At 35.3% G+C, this 16,069-nt stretch overlaps 1 protein-coding gene across 3 annotated transcripts in view; it reads right to left on the reverse strand.

Moving 5' to 3' along the window:
* The window catches only part of ATG5 (autophagy related 5), an 85,422-nt gene that overhangs the window by 21,823 nt on the left and 47,530 nt on the right, over positions 1 to 16,069 (reverse strand). For all 3 annotated transcript variants that reach the window (XR_012834479.1, XM_075747811.1, XM_075747812.1), the window contains one exon: positions 4,179 to 4,296. Coding sequence is in view for 2 of the 3 variants with exons in the window: in XM_075747811.1 (XP_075603926.1) it covers positions 4,179 to 4,296 (118 nt within the window). In the remaining variant the exon portion in view is untranslated. The remainder of the gene's footprint in view (positions 1 to 4,178; positions 4,297 to 16,069) is intronic.

Consider the following 16,069-nt stretch of genomic DNA (forward strand, 5'->3'; position numbering starts at 1 on the left):
TACTTCTGACAACATTCTTTACATCATGTTTTCAACAGTTGGTAATCAATGTATATATTCAATCCACATATATATAAAATTACATTTTTTCATTGAAATATTTTTTCTCAGCACAGTTAAAAGAGAGACTTAATTACATCCATGTTTCCTAAAGCAAAGGCATATAGACACTGTGGGTGGTTCTTGAAACCCTTCCCTCCCTCTTCTTGTGGTGGTCCCTAAGTATCTGGCAGCAAGAACAGCTCACATATATGGCTACAAATGCACAGTCTGAAAATCATATATTCTCTGTGTTCCCACGGCACAAAGCTCAGTTATGGATGTCACTATAGACAAGCAATCACAATTACCATGAAGCTTCCAGTTGAATGAAATGTCATTGGAAAAGAGAAAAACACACGAAACAGGAAAAAGTTCAACAGATGAAGAAAAACAGAAAGACAGAGAAGCTCATATTGATTGTGTTACACTGACAAAAAGATGCAGCTAATGTCACCAATGCATTAATTCACTAAAGATGGAGGATAAAAAATAGTCTTGGAAAAATATCTAAATTACTTTTTGAAAACAAGAGTGAAAAAGGTTGAGAACAACTTGCTTCACCAATATCTATTATGTTTTTAAGCATGTATTTGATGAGATACGACTTTTTTCCCCCCTTTGTTCAGAAATATTAAGTAGATGTAAACTTTGATAGCACTGGAAAAAGTCTGAAAATCCAGATGTGGGAAAGAGTTTGCTATAATTTTCTAATATACCTTTGATAATGTATTCTAATTTATTACAACATTATTTTAATGTCTTGACCAGAATGAACATAAATTGTCGATTAAGCCAAAACATGTAAGTTTACAAAAAGAAAAATTAGAAGATACCAGAAAAGGTCAAAAGAGGACAATTTTTAATATCATGAAATTCAAACAGTCTTGACCACAAGCTATTTTTCTTGCAGAAACTGTTTCATCAAGATTTTCCTGTGGAAAGAGACTGTGTTATCATCATGTTGTAGATCACATACTGAAGTCAAAGAGACATTATGGCCAGAATTATCCATTTTTTGGAGGATGGGGAAAAAAGAAGAGTAATGAGAGGCCTAAAATTTGACTTCAGATAGTGCCTGGTGCTGGCACACTCAATACCGCTCTGTAGTTTCAGGAGTTTAGTCCACTAAAGGGAGAAGTATGTCCTCATTAGGGCTGCTAAAATTTCTACAGGTAAAACTCAAAAGTGGCACTATGCAGTCTAGTGAGTTATTGTTTGGTTTTTTTTTTTTTAATAGGTCAAAGCTGTATTAGAGCATGAACACTTAATATGGTGCACATTACATTTGAATAGTGAATGAGATGAATGGATTAAGGCAAGCAAGAGAATAATCCAAGATCACTTTTTGGCTAAGTTGAATAATCATCAGAGTATGATGAAGTACTCAAGCCTAAACCCATGCTGCCCTTCAAACCTGTTAAGTGCAGCGACCTTACCCAGTGCATGTTCCTCAGCAGTAAGAATCACTGCGGTCATGGGCATCCATCTTTTCAGGTCATTTTCCGTAAGTCTTTTCCTGTCCTTTCTCTATCATCCCTCCATTTTGTCCTAGTTGTCCTTTTCCCCCGATCTATTTCCTAGGTCTTTTCTTTCTTTCTGTGTTGCCATCCTCAACTTTCTACTTTGTATTCCTGTCTGGGGAGCAGTCTACTTGTCCAGCAAACCCTGAACAAGTTTTCCCCAGTCCCTTATCTGACTACACCTGACCACCCATCCACCTGCATCATCTTGTTCTGCCAGAGCAAACTGCCCTTCAACTTTTGATTCAATTTGTTTCTCCAAATGGGTCTCCAGACCATCCAAATCACTTGGCCAGCAGGACTTCCATTCCCATTCTTTCACAGATGCCTTACAGAATCTCAGTGTGTGATCCACATGCAATATGCTTTTTTTTCTGCATCCTTTTATCATCTCCTATCCCACTTACTTTGTCCAGGTGCTCACAGTTATGTCAGTTTTTGGCTTTTGCCCCAACCTCATCCTGCCACATTCTTTATAGTCACTCCCCCCATCACATTTAATGACTCCCAGATCTGTCATTTTCTTTCAAATCATTTGTTCAGTCAGCCTGCCTCCCCTCCACTGGCTCCGTGTATCAGTCTACCCCCATATCCCCTCAAGAGTTCATATTATTTTCTGCATTTAGCTCAGACATCTTTTCTTCTGTTACCTACCACAAGGAGGAGAACACTCAGAATATAAGAAGAATTGAACAACGCAACAATACAAAGCTGCATTACAGGAGAAATTCTGCTGAATCCTAGATAGCTCACACCCACGTGAGAGAACAAAGTTATTAAACTCTAAGTTTGCAAGTTGCTCAGAATCTTAAGGATCAAGACTAGGCCAAATTTAAGCAGATTTATACAGGAACAGACAAGTATATTCCAATACAAGGAAGCCCTTCTGACAACTTTCAAATCGCTCCTCCCAAGTGTAAGGCTAGGACTTATTTTAGTTCTTTTCTTCCAAGTAATCACTGTGTTTTGCCCCTACTGAGTAAACAATATAGGCTTTTTTTTTGGTAGTCTTTAACAAAAACGAAGCAAGCAATTAGCATAGCACATTTCTATTCTGCTATTAAAGGTTGGTGCATTTGTTGACATCTGAAAAGAAGGTCTACTAATGGGAAACATCAAGTTACTGGTACTCAGATTAAAATTACATTACATTCATGCTTTTAATAAAGGCAGTAACTAGCACATTTGCCATCTGCAGTTTTAGCAAATCCACATTAAAAATATCATCCATTATATCCTGGAATAACTTTTGCATAAATGCTTTTTGAGTTTCTTTCATTTAATTTGTGCTCTTTGCCTTCCAAGTCAAAAAGCATCATCCTTCTTAGTCTTTTTTTTAAAATTCACTTTGTACCTTTTCACTAGTGTCTGTAGGATCCTCACACTTAAGTACTTAAAGATGGTTAAACTTGCTTTTGCTAACATTCAAGTATCTATTTGTATCTTGCTTTATCTTTTGGACAGTTAGTTGAAAGTATTACCTAAAATTATGCTCTAAAATTTATAGTAGCTTTATGAAAAATGGACACATGGATAGCAATATTCCATATTTTTCTAACCTTTTGTTATTTTTAGAAATTGTTTCCATGTGTTAACAAGGATTAAATGAGGGGTAAAAAAATACTTTGGAGATTTCAGTCAATTTCTAAGATCACCATACTTAAAGAAATCCATGACAACTGTTTGATTTTGAATTACATGACTTCTACATACAACATCTTAGAGACTGTTACACTGATTTCAAATTTAGTTGTCAAAAGGTCCTGATGCTACACCAGTAAATTCTTTGCCAAGATATTTTCTAGAATATCAGCGATTTCTCAAAATAAATTGCAAAATACTGACTGAAAAAAGTTACCCATTTACAGGTACTGGTAAGACAACAGCAAGAACAAGATGAAAAACATTTCACATTGAATAATTTTGATCTTAATTTGCTAAGTACATACACTTTTCAGGTGGGATAAGCATTTCTGGATGTTATTTTAACCTCAAAGATTACAAATATTGTAAGTCTGATAACTTTTACGTTTATTTTTCTGAATAAATGCTATTGTATGAAATGATATAATGCTACATGAACTGATTGGTGTCTTGTCACACAATACTACTTAGTAACCATAAATAAACTATTACATACTTATAACAATCTCTTTCTTTTCAACAAGGAAAAAAATATTCTGAAAACACCTTAAATTTCTATCAATTTTGGAGTTTTACATATGAAAAGTTTATGCAATACAAAATTAAAGGTAACTTAAAATACAACTTCTGTTGATGTTCATTTAAGAATATTTTTTAAAAATGCAGAAAATAACATGTGAATGGTTTTAAGAGCATGATTGCAAAGGAGTAGACAAATTTTAAAATAAAACTTCCAAAGATTAATTTCAGGAGTGCCTAAGGACTGAATCTCTCCAAACGTTGCAGGTAATGTATAATGGGCACACTAAAGGGCCAGGAAGGGATGAAATCTGAAACTGTGGTACGGAGACATAGTTGTACCTCCAAAATCGCCATATTAAAAACCCCTAAAAACCAAACCAAACCCCCAAAATTAAACAATAAATCAACAGAAAAAATTATCTTATTGGACAAAAGTTGTTTCTACAGTACCTTCAGAGGTGATAGCACTAGGACACACATCTTTTAGCAGATCTCCCAAAGTATGCAACTGTCCTCCTGAAGCAATTGGTCGAAATAGCTTCTGTATAAAAGGTCTCTCTGTTGTTGCCTGTTTTAATAACAAAATTAGCAAAAACAAGTATGTAGTTTTACTATTTGAGAAAGGCAGAAGATAGGACAGAACAAGAGGTTGCAGCAGAACAAACACCTGGCACTTCCATTTCTTCCGCCCTCCCCGCCCCTTGCATTCCATTCATATCATGAAATGCAGGGGAGTTTTTGTTAACAACTGAAAGTTGACACTCCAGAAAGCTGTGAAGATAATTTATAAACAGTGTCATGGATATAAAAGTGTAATTTTTTTTTAATTAAAAAAACCCTTCTGTAATGGGAATAGGATTTACTCGAACAAAACATTTTAATATATTCTTAATTTAAGTAAAACAAGCAGTGAGCACAAACTTAGGAGCTCAACGTATACCTCTGTTTTGCCAAGTCAAACAAACATCCAGTAACTTCTGTAATAGTTCTTCCTCCTTTTAGAAACATACTAAGTTTCAATGGCAAACAAGTGCTCTTATAGCTCAAGCCAGGTGAATTTATTTTCCCCAGTAGATTTTACATTGGAAAATTCAAACTATTTCAGCCACAAGAAACAGAGTACAACTAAAAAAAAAAAGGAAAAAAAATAGTGTTGTGCTTTGACAGACAAACTACAGTCTTCTGCCTACTTCAGGAATTAGTCTTGTGTAAAGGACATATATGCCCCACTTCTGCTGCAGATATGCACAGGAATTCAGAATGATTTCAACTATGGGTCCTGTTAGATCTTGCACACCATCATAATTTCTCCTGGAGACAAAAAAAGCAAATTGTTTTATTGCCTATGTCCACAACTTAGGCAATACAACTCCCAATGTTGCAGAAGAAGCAAAGTAGCTTATGGGCTCTACAGATGCAGTTCTTTAAGCACTGTGGCTATGTTAAGGTAATCCCCTTTGAGTATCTATATAAGCAACCCTGGGGTCAGCAAGCATCTGATATCGAAAGGACAGAAAAAGGCTTTTTTCCTGGCAACCTGATCTCTCCTCCCAAACTGGGCACCTGAGCCAGAAAACAGTAGTTAAAAACCTTGCAGTCAACCAACTCAAAAATTTTAATCAAGCTTTAAATTGTTGCTGACAAATTTCTGCTAGCAGCTAACTCCAGAAAGCAGCCGATGTAGCCTGCATTACGGGTGACTGGGCTCCAGTAAATTACGCTTTCATCACATATCTTAATTGGAAAAAGCAATACAAGCCACTGCCCCTTTCAAATGTCGTTTCCTACCACTTAGAAAGTGGTTCCTGTCCTACTACTTTAAAGTAAAAAATAAAAACAAACCAACACAACTCAGCATCAAGAAATATTTTATCTCCCGGTGGCATTTTTGGGGAAAAAAAAACAAACCCAACAAACAAATATAGCAAAAAATTTAAAAGATAAAAATTAATATTGAAAGGAACTTATGATGGGGTCTCTGTCACCTACCTACATGAAAAGCCACAAGCCGTAGACAACTTAATTGTCATTCACCTCTCCAAAACAGCAGGGCAAGGAGTCTTTTTGCAAGAGTGGTACGCTACCTCAAAGTAGTTCCAGGGCAGTACAGAGCAGAACTGTTGACACACAGCTACTTGTTACTTCTTGCCAACAGTCTCCAAAAAATGGAAAAAAAGTCTTTTTCCAGTTTTTATGAAGACTGATCAGAAGGAGCTGACTAGCTGCTGGAGGCAATTCTCTGTGTCTTCAGGGTAGCAGAATGTGGACACAAACAGCACTAATGAAGTGTCTGAACATATGAAAAATGATGGGAGGCACGCAGCCAGCAGGATCCACCTCAGACAAATCTACACTTGAGAAGTGAACGTTATAGTGAAGAAGTGTACCTCCAAAACATTATCAAAAATACAAATAATATAACCCTAAAACATTGTTATAGCCCAAACTACTTTATATCAAGTTTATTTTTAAAAAATAATCCATTATTCACAGAAGTGTAATCAGAGCTCCCAAGTGCTTAGCATCTGAAGTAGCAGAAGTGGAAATAAACAGCAGGAGGATGCAGGCAAAGGTGGTTATCAGCAATAGACTTTTAAGATAAGAATTTCCCAAGCACATACTGCGGTTTCTCATTATTTATTAATAGATTACAATCAAATTTTCCCTAGTTATCATAATTTAATGGCAAGAGGAAAAAGCCAAAGATGTATTTTCTAAAATCTCCCACATAGTTGCAGACTGCCGCAAAGCAAAATCCTGAGTTGTCATGAAACATTATAGAAAATTAATTCAATTTTATATTTTAAGTGTTGAGCAATACCAATGTGGTAATGTAAATAAAAATCACTGGTCTCCACCACTGTTAAAATTATAAAAGTAACTGCATGTTGTTTATACAAAGATTAGGTTCACAAAAATAATCCTACAGGCAGAGTATTACCCCAACATGCTTACACTTCTTCCCTCCCATGTAGCAGATGCTTTATGCATTGAAAGAATCAAAAGAAAAGTCCCATCCTACAATCCAGAATGCTTATAGGATAACTATTCATAGTATCTTAGTCATATAGGAGCATAAATCATTTCAGAAAAATCTTACCATCACCCCTTTCGAAGTTTGGTAGCTAGTAATATAAGCCCAACTTGACTACAGCTTTCTACTCTAGTATTTAATACAACACATGAAGGAATAGCCAACATGAGTAATTGCTTACATAATGTTGTGTTTTGTACAATATTTGCTTAATCAATCATGCAAAACAGTACTATCTGTAATCTAACCCACAAAAACATCACTGCATAGCTATTAACTGACAATGATTTTAAATAATCTACATCAGGCCTAAAGTATGTATTTGTACAGTACCCACTGGGGGTTTTTCCTACTAAGATTATCATAGCTTCAACAGAATATAGCGTTTCTTAAATTATTTTATTTTACAGTCTAGCCCCAATGTAGCTGTGACCTGTTCAAGTGATGCTGGATGCATTTGCAGGATACAATAGGTGAGAGTCAGTCAGTAATTGCTGATGGCAGATCTACCAAGGAAATACCTTCAAGTATATGAGCATATGAAGACAATCACCTGGTCCAAAATTTGCGGTGAATTTGACACTGATCATGTCTGCAAATTTTTATGAAAGCAAGTATGCAACTCTCAGTTAACATATTTTCTAGAAAGTTGGACTTATTTATTGCAATTGAAATTTCTCGTTCTTCTATACTGCACCACAAATCTTGTGCTTTGCAGAACAAAAGATGACTTTACTCTTTTTAAAGAAAGTTTAAACAGTAACAGTGATAGGAAAGTGACAGTGAAAACAAAATTACACTACAGTGAGAAAAAAAAAAATTAAAATTTCCTATTCAGCTATACTGGCCTTGAGAAGACTTATAGGTAAGGGAAAGCTTTAAGAGGTCCTTTAAGGCAGCATAAAGCCTCACAGGATCAGAGATAATCTATAGAGTTACATATTGTGCTAGAAATAACAACTCTTTTTCTTCCCTATCACCCTGCCAAAAGAAGAGTAGTCAGCTTGCCTGGTCCTTTTCAGATTCAACAGAACATCAAACACTGCATGAAATCCACAATTTAATTAGATATTTTACACGGGTTGCATCTTAAACTGAAGATGTAACTCATGAACTGCCTGGGGTTTAAACTGAAAAAATCACAGAGTTACCAGTATTTCCATTTAAAGGAAGGGATTTGGATTGTCCGTCCAAACACTCTGCTGCTACTCTAACAGTATTCAAACAAATAAAAGTTACCATACATATTGAGCCCACAAAGTATTAAAAAAATGAATTCCTTACAATTCCCACATGTGCATAAGCTGGCAGCCTAAAACTGTAAAACTTGAGACTTCCCTACATACTCCATCATATTTTCAGTAACTTGTCAAGTTCATAGTCTGTGCTGTTTTGTAATGAACCGCTTTCCACAAAAAAAAAAACCCTCATAATTTAAATTTATCATTTTGTTTAAACTGATTTAAACTCAACCAAGAAGCTTTAAAAGTACCAATAAGAGTTTGCATAATGATTTCAGCTATTTTATATAAAAAGTACAGGAAAATTAACTCCTCCCTGAAAATAAAATTAATTGTATAAATTCTATTAAGTACTCAAAAGTCCATTTCTGTATATTTTCCAAGATGTCCTCTGCTTCGTAGAAATGTTTTCAATTAAAAATCTCAATGCACAATGAAAAAGTGACTAAATGAAAAGATGACAAATTGCCGTAATCCCAGAACCATCACAATACTGTGTCTGTCGGCGAGCAAGATACTGCAAAGTCCTATCTGAAATACTGCTCTTGTGCTGAAATGCAGTTTTTCTGCTGGTATTTCTGGGTATCTTTGCCTTCTTTTTGCTTAATATTAGACCAGAATCACTGAGTACCGTCATTGTGGAAAAGGCACAAGCAATGTTTGGGGTTTTTTTTCTTTCTTTCTTTTTTAAAGACAGGCAGGTTATCAGACTGAAAGATTACATAGAAGTGGCAGCTAAGACTGAAAATCACCAATAATATCAGGTAAGAAAGAATTTGAGTCAGAATTGGAAAGAACTATTTCTGGGTGTGTAGAAAAAAAACAAGTTCTAAGGACCTAGCCTAAGGTAGCCCTCCTGAACTTGCCCTACCTCTTGTTTTAAAGTTTTACAATTTTAGTAATGTTATCTACAGTTGCTTCAACTGCTGTGTGTTTTGACTTTCATTCAGAAACTAGTGACATGAAGAAGGGTTACTTGGCTCTTTAAGCTTATTTCATATATCCTGATACCTGCAGAACAAGGCCGATAGAAACATTTGAGTGGCTTCTGGAAAAAAAATCACCAATGAATAAAAAAAATACCATGTCAGAGAGAATGTTCACATGTGTAAATAGCTAGCATCAGATGGCCAAAACAAGCCAGCAAGGCAGCCTGTGCCACAAATAGCATCAGTGATGTAGGAAGGAGAAGAACATTTGAATAGCAGGTCAAACTGACTATCATCATCTAGAAAACAAACTGTGACTGTACAGTAAAGAAATCTAAGAGCGGATTTAGCCCAACTCATATTCATTATTTTGCATTATTGGGATACCTGCAGCCTGCATAAGATGGTGATTGCAGCAAATAATAAAATGCTTTATAAGAAAAATTCTGCGTACGTAGACCTCTAATTCTTTCCCCACCATTCAGTGCTGCTGTTCTAAGCTTTCTATCTCAAATCCTGCTCGCTCTTAAACAAAACTAAAACCCAACCACTTAGTTTTGTAATGGCCAGGGTAACTCAAATAGATTAAATCAATTTTATAAGTTAAATTAAATGCTGCAAATTATTTGTGTATAAATAACTAGCCGATATCTACAGCAGTCCTTTTTTTTGTGCTTTCCTGCATATTTCTTGTTCATATAACCTACTTAATATTTTGAAGTATTAATTTATGTTTGACCTATCAAAACATCTTACGCTTATGCTACATACATCCTAATTAACTCCACAACAGAATAAAGGTGATCATGTAGTTAAAAATATCAATACTGCCTAACTGATACTTGTAAGTAATTTCTATTTCATCATTCAATAAATAAAAGCTTACAAAAAAAGCTAGGCAAGCATGTATTGAAGGCAATACTACTCTAGGCAGAAACCTGTGATGTTAAACTTCAAATTCTCCCTTTCACTTTCATTTGTAATCTCAAATTAAAAAACACAGGAGGTACTGCATTACTTATTAAATCGATTAGTTTCTTCTATGGTCCAATCTTATTTAACTTTTGTTTTTAATCTTAAAATATTTTCCTATTCACAATTGCTGCTGTTTCCCAGCATACCTTCCAGTTTATGCTTCCAAATAAATAGATTCTGAAAGATTTGTATGTCAGCTGAAGTCTCGGTATTTTACTTAAAATATTTCAAAAAATTATTATATTTTTACTTCTTCATCGACTATTTCACAAGCAATCACTTCGTGCTGCAGTCAGGATAACCTTGAAACAGTATTTTCCAATGTGCTAAGAAATAATACACTTATACGCTCTAGGACTAGAAATTCAAGTTACAGCATAACTTGAAATCCATTATTTAAATGCCAAAACACAACATCAAGGTAACTTCATTTTCACTACTGAGTTGTAGTATAGTATACCTATGCACAAACACTACATTTCAGCAAGTTAACAGCAAACCTACAGATTTAAAAAAAAGTAAAATAATTCATGTTTGTTACTTATAAATAAACTTAAATTGTGTCCAATTCCTGAAGAATTCAATAAAAGATCATTTATTCATTTCAACACAAATGAAGGAAGCCTTTTCTTAACAAGCTGCCATTACTCAAAGAGTTGTTTGAGAAACAGAAGGAAAAAACTCAGATTCCTCTCTGATACAAGACATATTTAAGCTAAAAAACTGTGATTCTTACATCTTCATTAGATGTGTGGGGAAAAAAAAGGAAATGATATGTTTCTTTCCACTTTACATCTTTTATGATAGCAAACAAGACTCAAAAATGGTTACTATGTCAGACAGAACTATAATACTTATATTTACTATGATCCAAAGAAAACACTTTTTGACTTTGGCTTTTAAAAATCTCAATATAAGATAATCTTACACTCCAAAATACATCTATTAAAGCAATTCAAAGCAAGTTACCTGCTAGAAGCAAAATGCCAGATCACTTAAATGAAAATCCTGATACAAACGGATTGCTAAAACAGAGGAAGACTTTCCATGGATTCTGAAATTATCATCACAAACATTTCCAAAGGAGGAAAACAATTGTAGTCACCATATATCTTTGTTAAGTTACACACATTTTAACACTGCATTTTACTAAGATGAATGTGATAAAGCCAAACATGAAATAAATGCATTACATTCAGTGTCCTCAGACAATTGGAATTACAATACAAGAGAGAAACTACAATGCTAGTATACTGACCAACTAAAACGAAACAAGAATATAATGTGAAAATGCTAGTTTAATAAATGCCTCTGAAATAGCCCTGGATTTTTTTTTCTGATTAGTCCAGTATTTTTTCTGTGCTGCAAGGAACTTTGATCACTGTTCTTAAAATCACTGTATTATTCATCACAGACTTGCTCCAAACTGTAGTTATAAAATTCAATTTACAGGTGGTGCGGTAACAGCAAAGCTGACTTCTAGAAAAACAGAAATTTAAGTAAATAAGCTGCTCAAAATATTCATATTGCTTTATTAAATCTTAAGTTATCTGAATTTCCGCATTAAAAAGTACTAATTACTCCCCTCTATTTCCTTAAGTGATTATTTTACTTCAACATATCAAAGTCAATGCTTATAGTCCACAGGCCGGCGGGGGGGGGAAGTGGACAGAATTCGTAATTCTGTTATTAAACCATTTTAATTGGCTTATCTCTGTTACCTCTATTTCGTAATTGCCCCAACATCCATGCTTTACAGGTCTGTTTGCAGATCACTGACCTCTGATGACAACAGACACACAAAAGGGAAGAAATTCAAATGCTGATATTTATTCTACTAGAATACCAAAACAAGCTATTTCTACAAGCCTGTCCCCCACTTAATAACAAACAAACCCAACTGATTTCTACACAAAGTCTAATTTACAGCCACAGCACAAGGCTGTGTCTGCCACTCTAAAGCACAGCATTTCACGCTATCTGGGACTTTCCAGTGACAAAATGAGAGGTTACCTTCAGGAAACTCAATGCTCAACCAGGATCAAAATGAAACACATGAAAATACCTCTTTTTATTTTTATCTATTTATTTTTTTAAGTTATTTAAAATAATTTCCTTAGAAGCACTGGTTACACTGTTGCCAGCACATATAATTTATCTGTACTAATTTCTTTGCTAGAAGGAACATACCATTCTCTTAGAAAGCATATTAGTGCAGCGTGGGCTAAAGAAACTCACGCAACTGTAGACCTCAAACTGATTACTTAGATTTAACCTTTATTTTTATACCTTTACACAGACTCAGCTAAAAATCTGTAACTGCTCTCCTCCACTTCCCTTGGCTAGCTTTCATTTGAAAGATTAAATTAGTAGGTTTTAAGAGGCATCCACAGAGCCCCAGTAAAACAAACTAAATCAAAGTTACAACACTCTTCCTCCGAATTTCAAGCAACCCTCGACCCCCTTCAAATCCCACCACAAGCAGTCAATGACTATAGGAAGGACAAGCAGCTAAGGTTAAACTCAGTAAGAAATACATAGATACACTGAAAGCAGCTTCAAAGAACTCTTTTCCTCAATCAGCTATTAAAAACCTGTAAACTTCATCTCTTTTGTAAGGAAGCACATTCACCCTTGATGCTTAGCTCCACAAGCTCAAGTACACACATACACACACGCAGACAAAGGAAATAATCTCTTGTTTTAGCCATTTAAAATCTGTTACCTTTCAAATTTCATTGGTATTTTTTGAGCTTCTATTATGAGGCATAAAACACAACAATATGATTTGTCTTTATCCTGTAATCATCGCTCCTCTCCCCTCCTTCAGATCTTCCAAGCCATAGAGGGCTTCGCCCAGGCACCCCATTGCTTCATTGTACATCTTTGACAATTTTTCTATTTCACTTATTCTCCAAGTTGTTCGGACTGGAACAACCTTCCAAGAAAATTAAGAGACTATTTCTGGTATTTCTTTAATTAGTCTCTGCAAACTCTGTCCAATAGATGCTTTAGTTATGCTTTTCACTGCTTTGAATAAGGCTGGTGTTGCTTTTGTTAACATTCAGAATTTTGAGCTGTTTACCTGCAGCGTCACATCACTGTTCAGAGAACAATCTACATTCTATTACAAAATAGAACCCATTAAAATTTTTTGAATAAAAGAACTAAGTAATGTTTTTTTATATCCAATACGTAACTAAAGATGAAAAGGAGTATAAATAAGCTCAACACACCTATCTAGAATTACCAGAAAAATTGACTCACTGACAGGATGTGATGGGGGTTGCAGGACTAGCTGTAAAGTCAACATATAGAATAAATAAAATTACTTGGTTTTCCCCATAATACACCTTAAATTGCTTTAATAAATTACATATTTTCAGTGGCTGTAAAAATTATAGTATATACCTGATTACAACCTATAGAAAAAAATGCACCCATTCACTTTTTCTTGAGTTTGTGTTAGGATTTCTGCAGCTACGTGGTGAGAAGAAAGCTTTGATTTGCTCAGGAAATGAAAAGTCTGTACGGTGATGAACAGGAACTTTATACTCCCCAGTATTTTTAAGAGGCATGCAACTAAGTTAAAAAAAACCCAAAACATCACACACAACAAAAAACTCTGACACGAACAGGCTACACATCATACATTTAATTCGCACTAACAGCAGTCACATAAATTAGCAGTGCAGAAATATATCACTAGATTGAAGCTTAAGCTAATTCTATGAATACCTGTACGTGTGCTTTAATATGGTGATGACAAATGTGTATTTGGATACATCTTTAAAAACTTCTTACTCCTAAGATTTGAAGTAACATGAAAGGATAAGATATGAAAATAACATATACTGTTATAAGAATATTTCATAAAAGGAAGGACATACAAACTTATTAAATGAAACATTGTTCTCCTATAGAAGCGTGTATTCAAATTACCCCAAATCGATTCTTACCTTTGCATAGTTTATGTAACATATCAAGAAAAACATAAGCTTGCAATCAAAATTATAACCTGTACACCTATGAAATAAAATTAAAATTTTGTTATTCTTTAAAGCATTCTTAACAGTATTACAAGCTGGAAATCCTATAGTTTTTGAACATTAATGATCACCACTTTAAAAACAAGAACAATTATATGATGGGTTCCCTTGGTGGAAGCTTGTTATGGTCTGTTATGTGGCAAATGTTATGTCAAGAATTGCTGCAAGTAATACTTAATGCCAGAACTAATTACTATCTTAGCTGAGATAGTAGTCAAATTAAAGCCACAACTAGAATTATAAACGCATCTGGAATAAGGTTAAAATTTTATGTAGTAGGGTTTATTACAGATATGTCTAGATAAGAATACTGAACAATTTTTGGTCATGAATGGTTAAGGACTAGTCTCATCATGTGTGCACAACAACTCGTGTCTTCCTTGAAGCCTTTCACTGAGCAGAACACACTGTATGAAGCAACTGCAGTTTTACCCTAACTTCCCACATAATTAATAATTTAGCATTATTACAAACCTACAGAGATATATGGCAACGTTTTCAGCTAGTTCTCCCACACACATTGTTGAGGGCCATTACTTGCTCATCTTTAAAAAAGACGAAAGAACCATTTAAAATACCACTCTTTTCCACGTTACTTAAACTGGCAACGTGCTTCCTTACAACCTTTTAAAAAAAGCTTTACGTAATAGCAACAAAATCAGTTATTACAACCATGTAAAACATTCAAAAGCCCTATCACATGTTCTACTAATCTGAAAAAGATACGCCTAGTTAGAACACATCGTTTACCAAACTCGAAGCATTCAAAATTTAACAAGTTGGCTTAATTGTAACACTTCAGAATAGAATACATTGCTTCCATTTCTCTAACTGTTTCTAAAGATGCATCATGTTGTCTACATTGATTTTGTGCCCATGTCAAACACGTTCACATCACATTGCGTACAGGCAGAGAGAAAAAAGGCACAAACCTCTCTGAGGAATGCTAGATTTTAGCTTGGTAACATCAAGGAGGAGCTTGATGCTGTCACAGAATTCATAAGAACAATGGTTCCTAAGGAACAATTTAAGCTTCTGCACTTGATAGAACGTATTTTGGCTTTTCAGATTGGCTTCTCAGCATGTTAGCATGTTGATTACAAATCCCAGATTGGTTAAGGCTGGAAGGGACTTCTAGAGGGCATCTGGTTCAAATCCCAAGCTCAAAAGCAGGGCCACCTAGAGACAGTTGCCCATGTCCAGGTGGCTTTTGAATATCTCCAAGGATGGGGATTCTACAATCTCTCTAGGCAACTTCCGCCAGTGCTCTGTGACTCTCACAGTAAAAAAAGGAAAAAAAGAAAAAAAGAAAACAATTTTCCTGATGTTCAGATGGATCCTCCTGTGTTTCAGTTTGTGCCCATTGCCTCTGGTGCTGTCAGTGGGCACAACTGAAAAATGCCTGGCTCCCTCTTCTACATACCCTCCCTTCATCTCTTTATACACATTGATGAGATCCCCTTTGAGCCTTTTCTTCTCTAGACTGAACAGTCCCAGGTCTCTCAGCCTTTTTTCCTCCTCATATTTGATGCACCAGTCCCTTAATCATCATAGTGGCCTTTGCTGGACTCTCCAGTAGCTCCATGTCTCTTCTGTACTGGGGAGCCCAGAACTGGACAGCGCTGAGTAGAGGGGAAGGATCACCTCCCTTAACCTGCCAGCAACGCTCCTCCTAAAGCAGCCCAGGATACTGTTTAGCCTTCCTTTGCCATAGGACCCACTGCTGAACACCCTGTTTTCTTTGAATTTAAAGGTTATCTAGGAGAATCTTCACATTTATGAGTGTAGACACTGAGACCCTTCTGATGTTCAGAGATTATAGTCTCTTCCATCTCTTTCAGAATGGGGTCTATTTGATACAACGTTGTTATTGTAGAACCTCAGTCCCACTGGGAACACTTGAGTCCACTGTGTGTAAGAGTGCCTGTAGACCTGTTAAATTAAGAAAGGCCATGACAGACCCACATCCCTTTAAAACAGTTATTTTCATACTGTTGCTTCTGAGCAAATCTGCAGCTGGTTGATAAATTCCATTGCTTTTGGGAAATATGGATTATTTAAAACACATTTCACAGAAGTGTTATTATTATGTCCACAGAAAATCTTTCTTCTA

This window comes from Balearica regulorum, chromosome 3 (genome assembly GCF_011004875.1).
Source record: "Balearica regulorum gibbericeps isolate bBalReg1 chromosome 3, bBalReg1.pri, whole genome shotgun sequence".
Classification (NCBI taxonomy): domain Eukaryota; kingdom Metazoa; phylum Chordata; class Aves; order Gruiformes; family Gruidae; genus Balearica; species Balearica regulorum.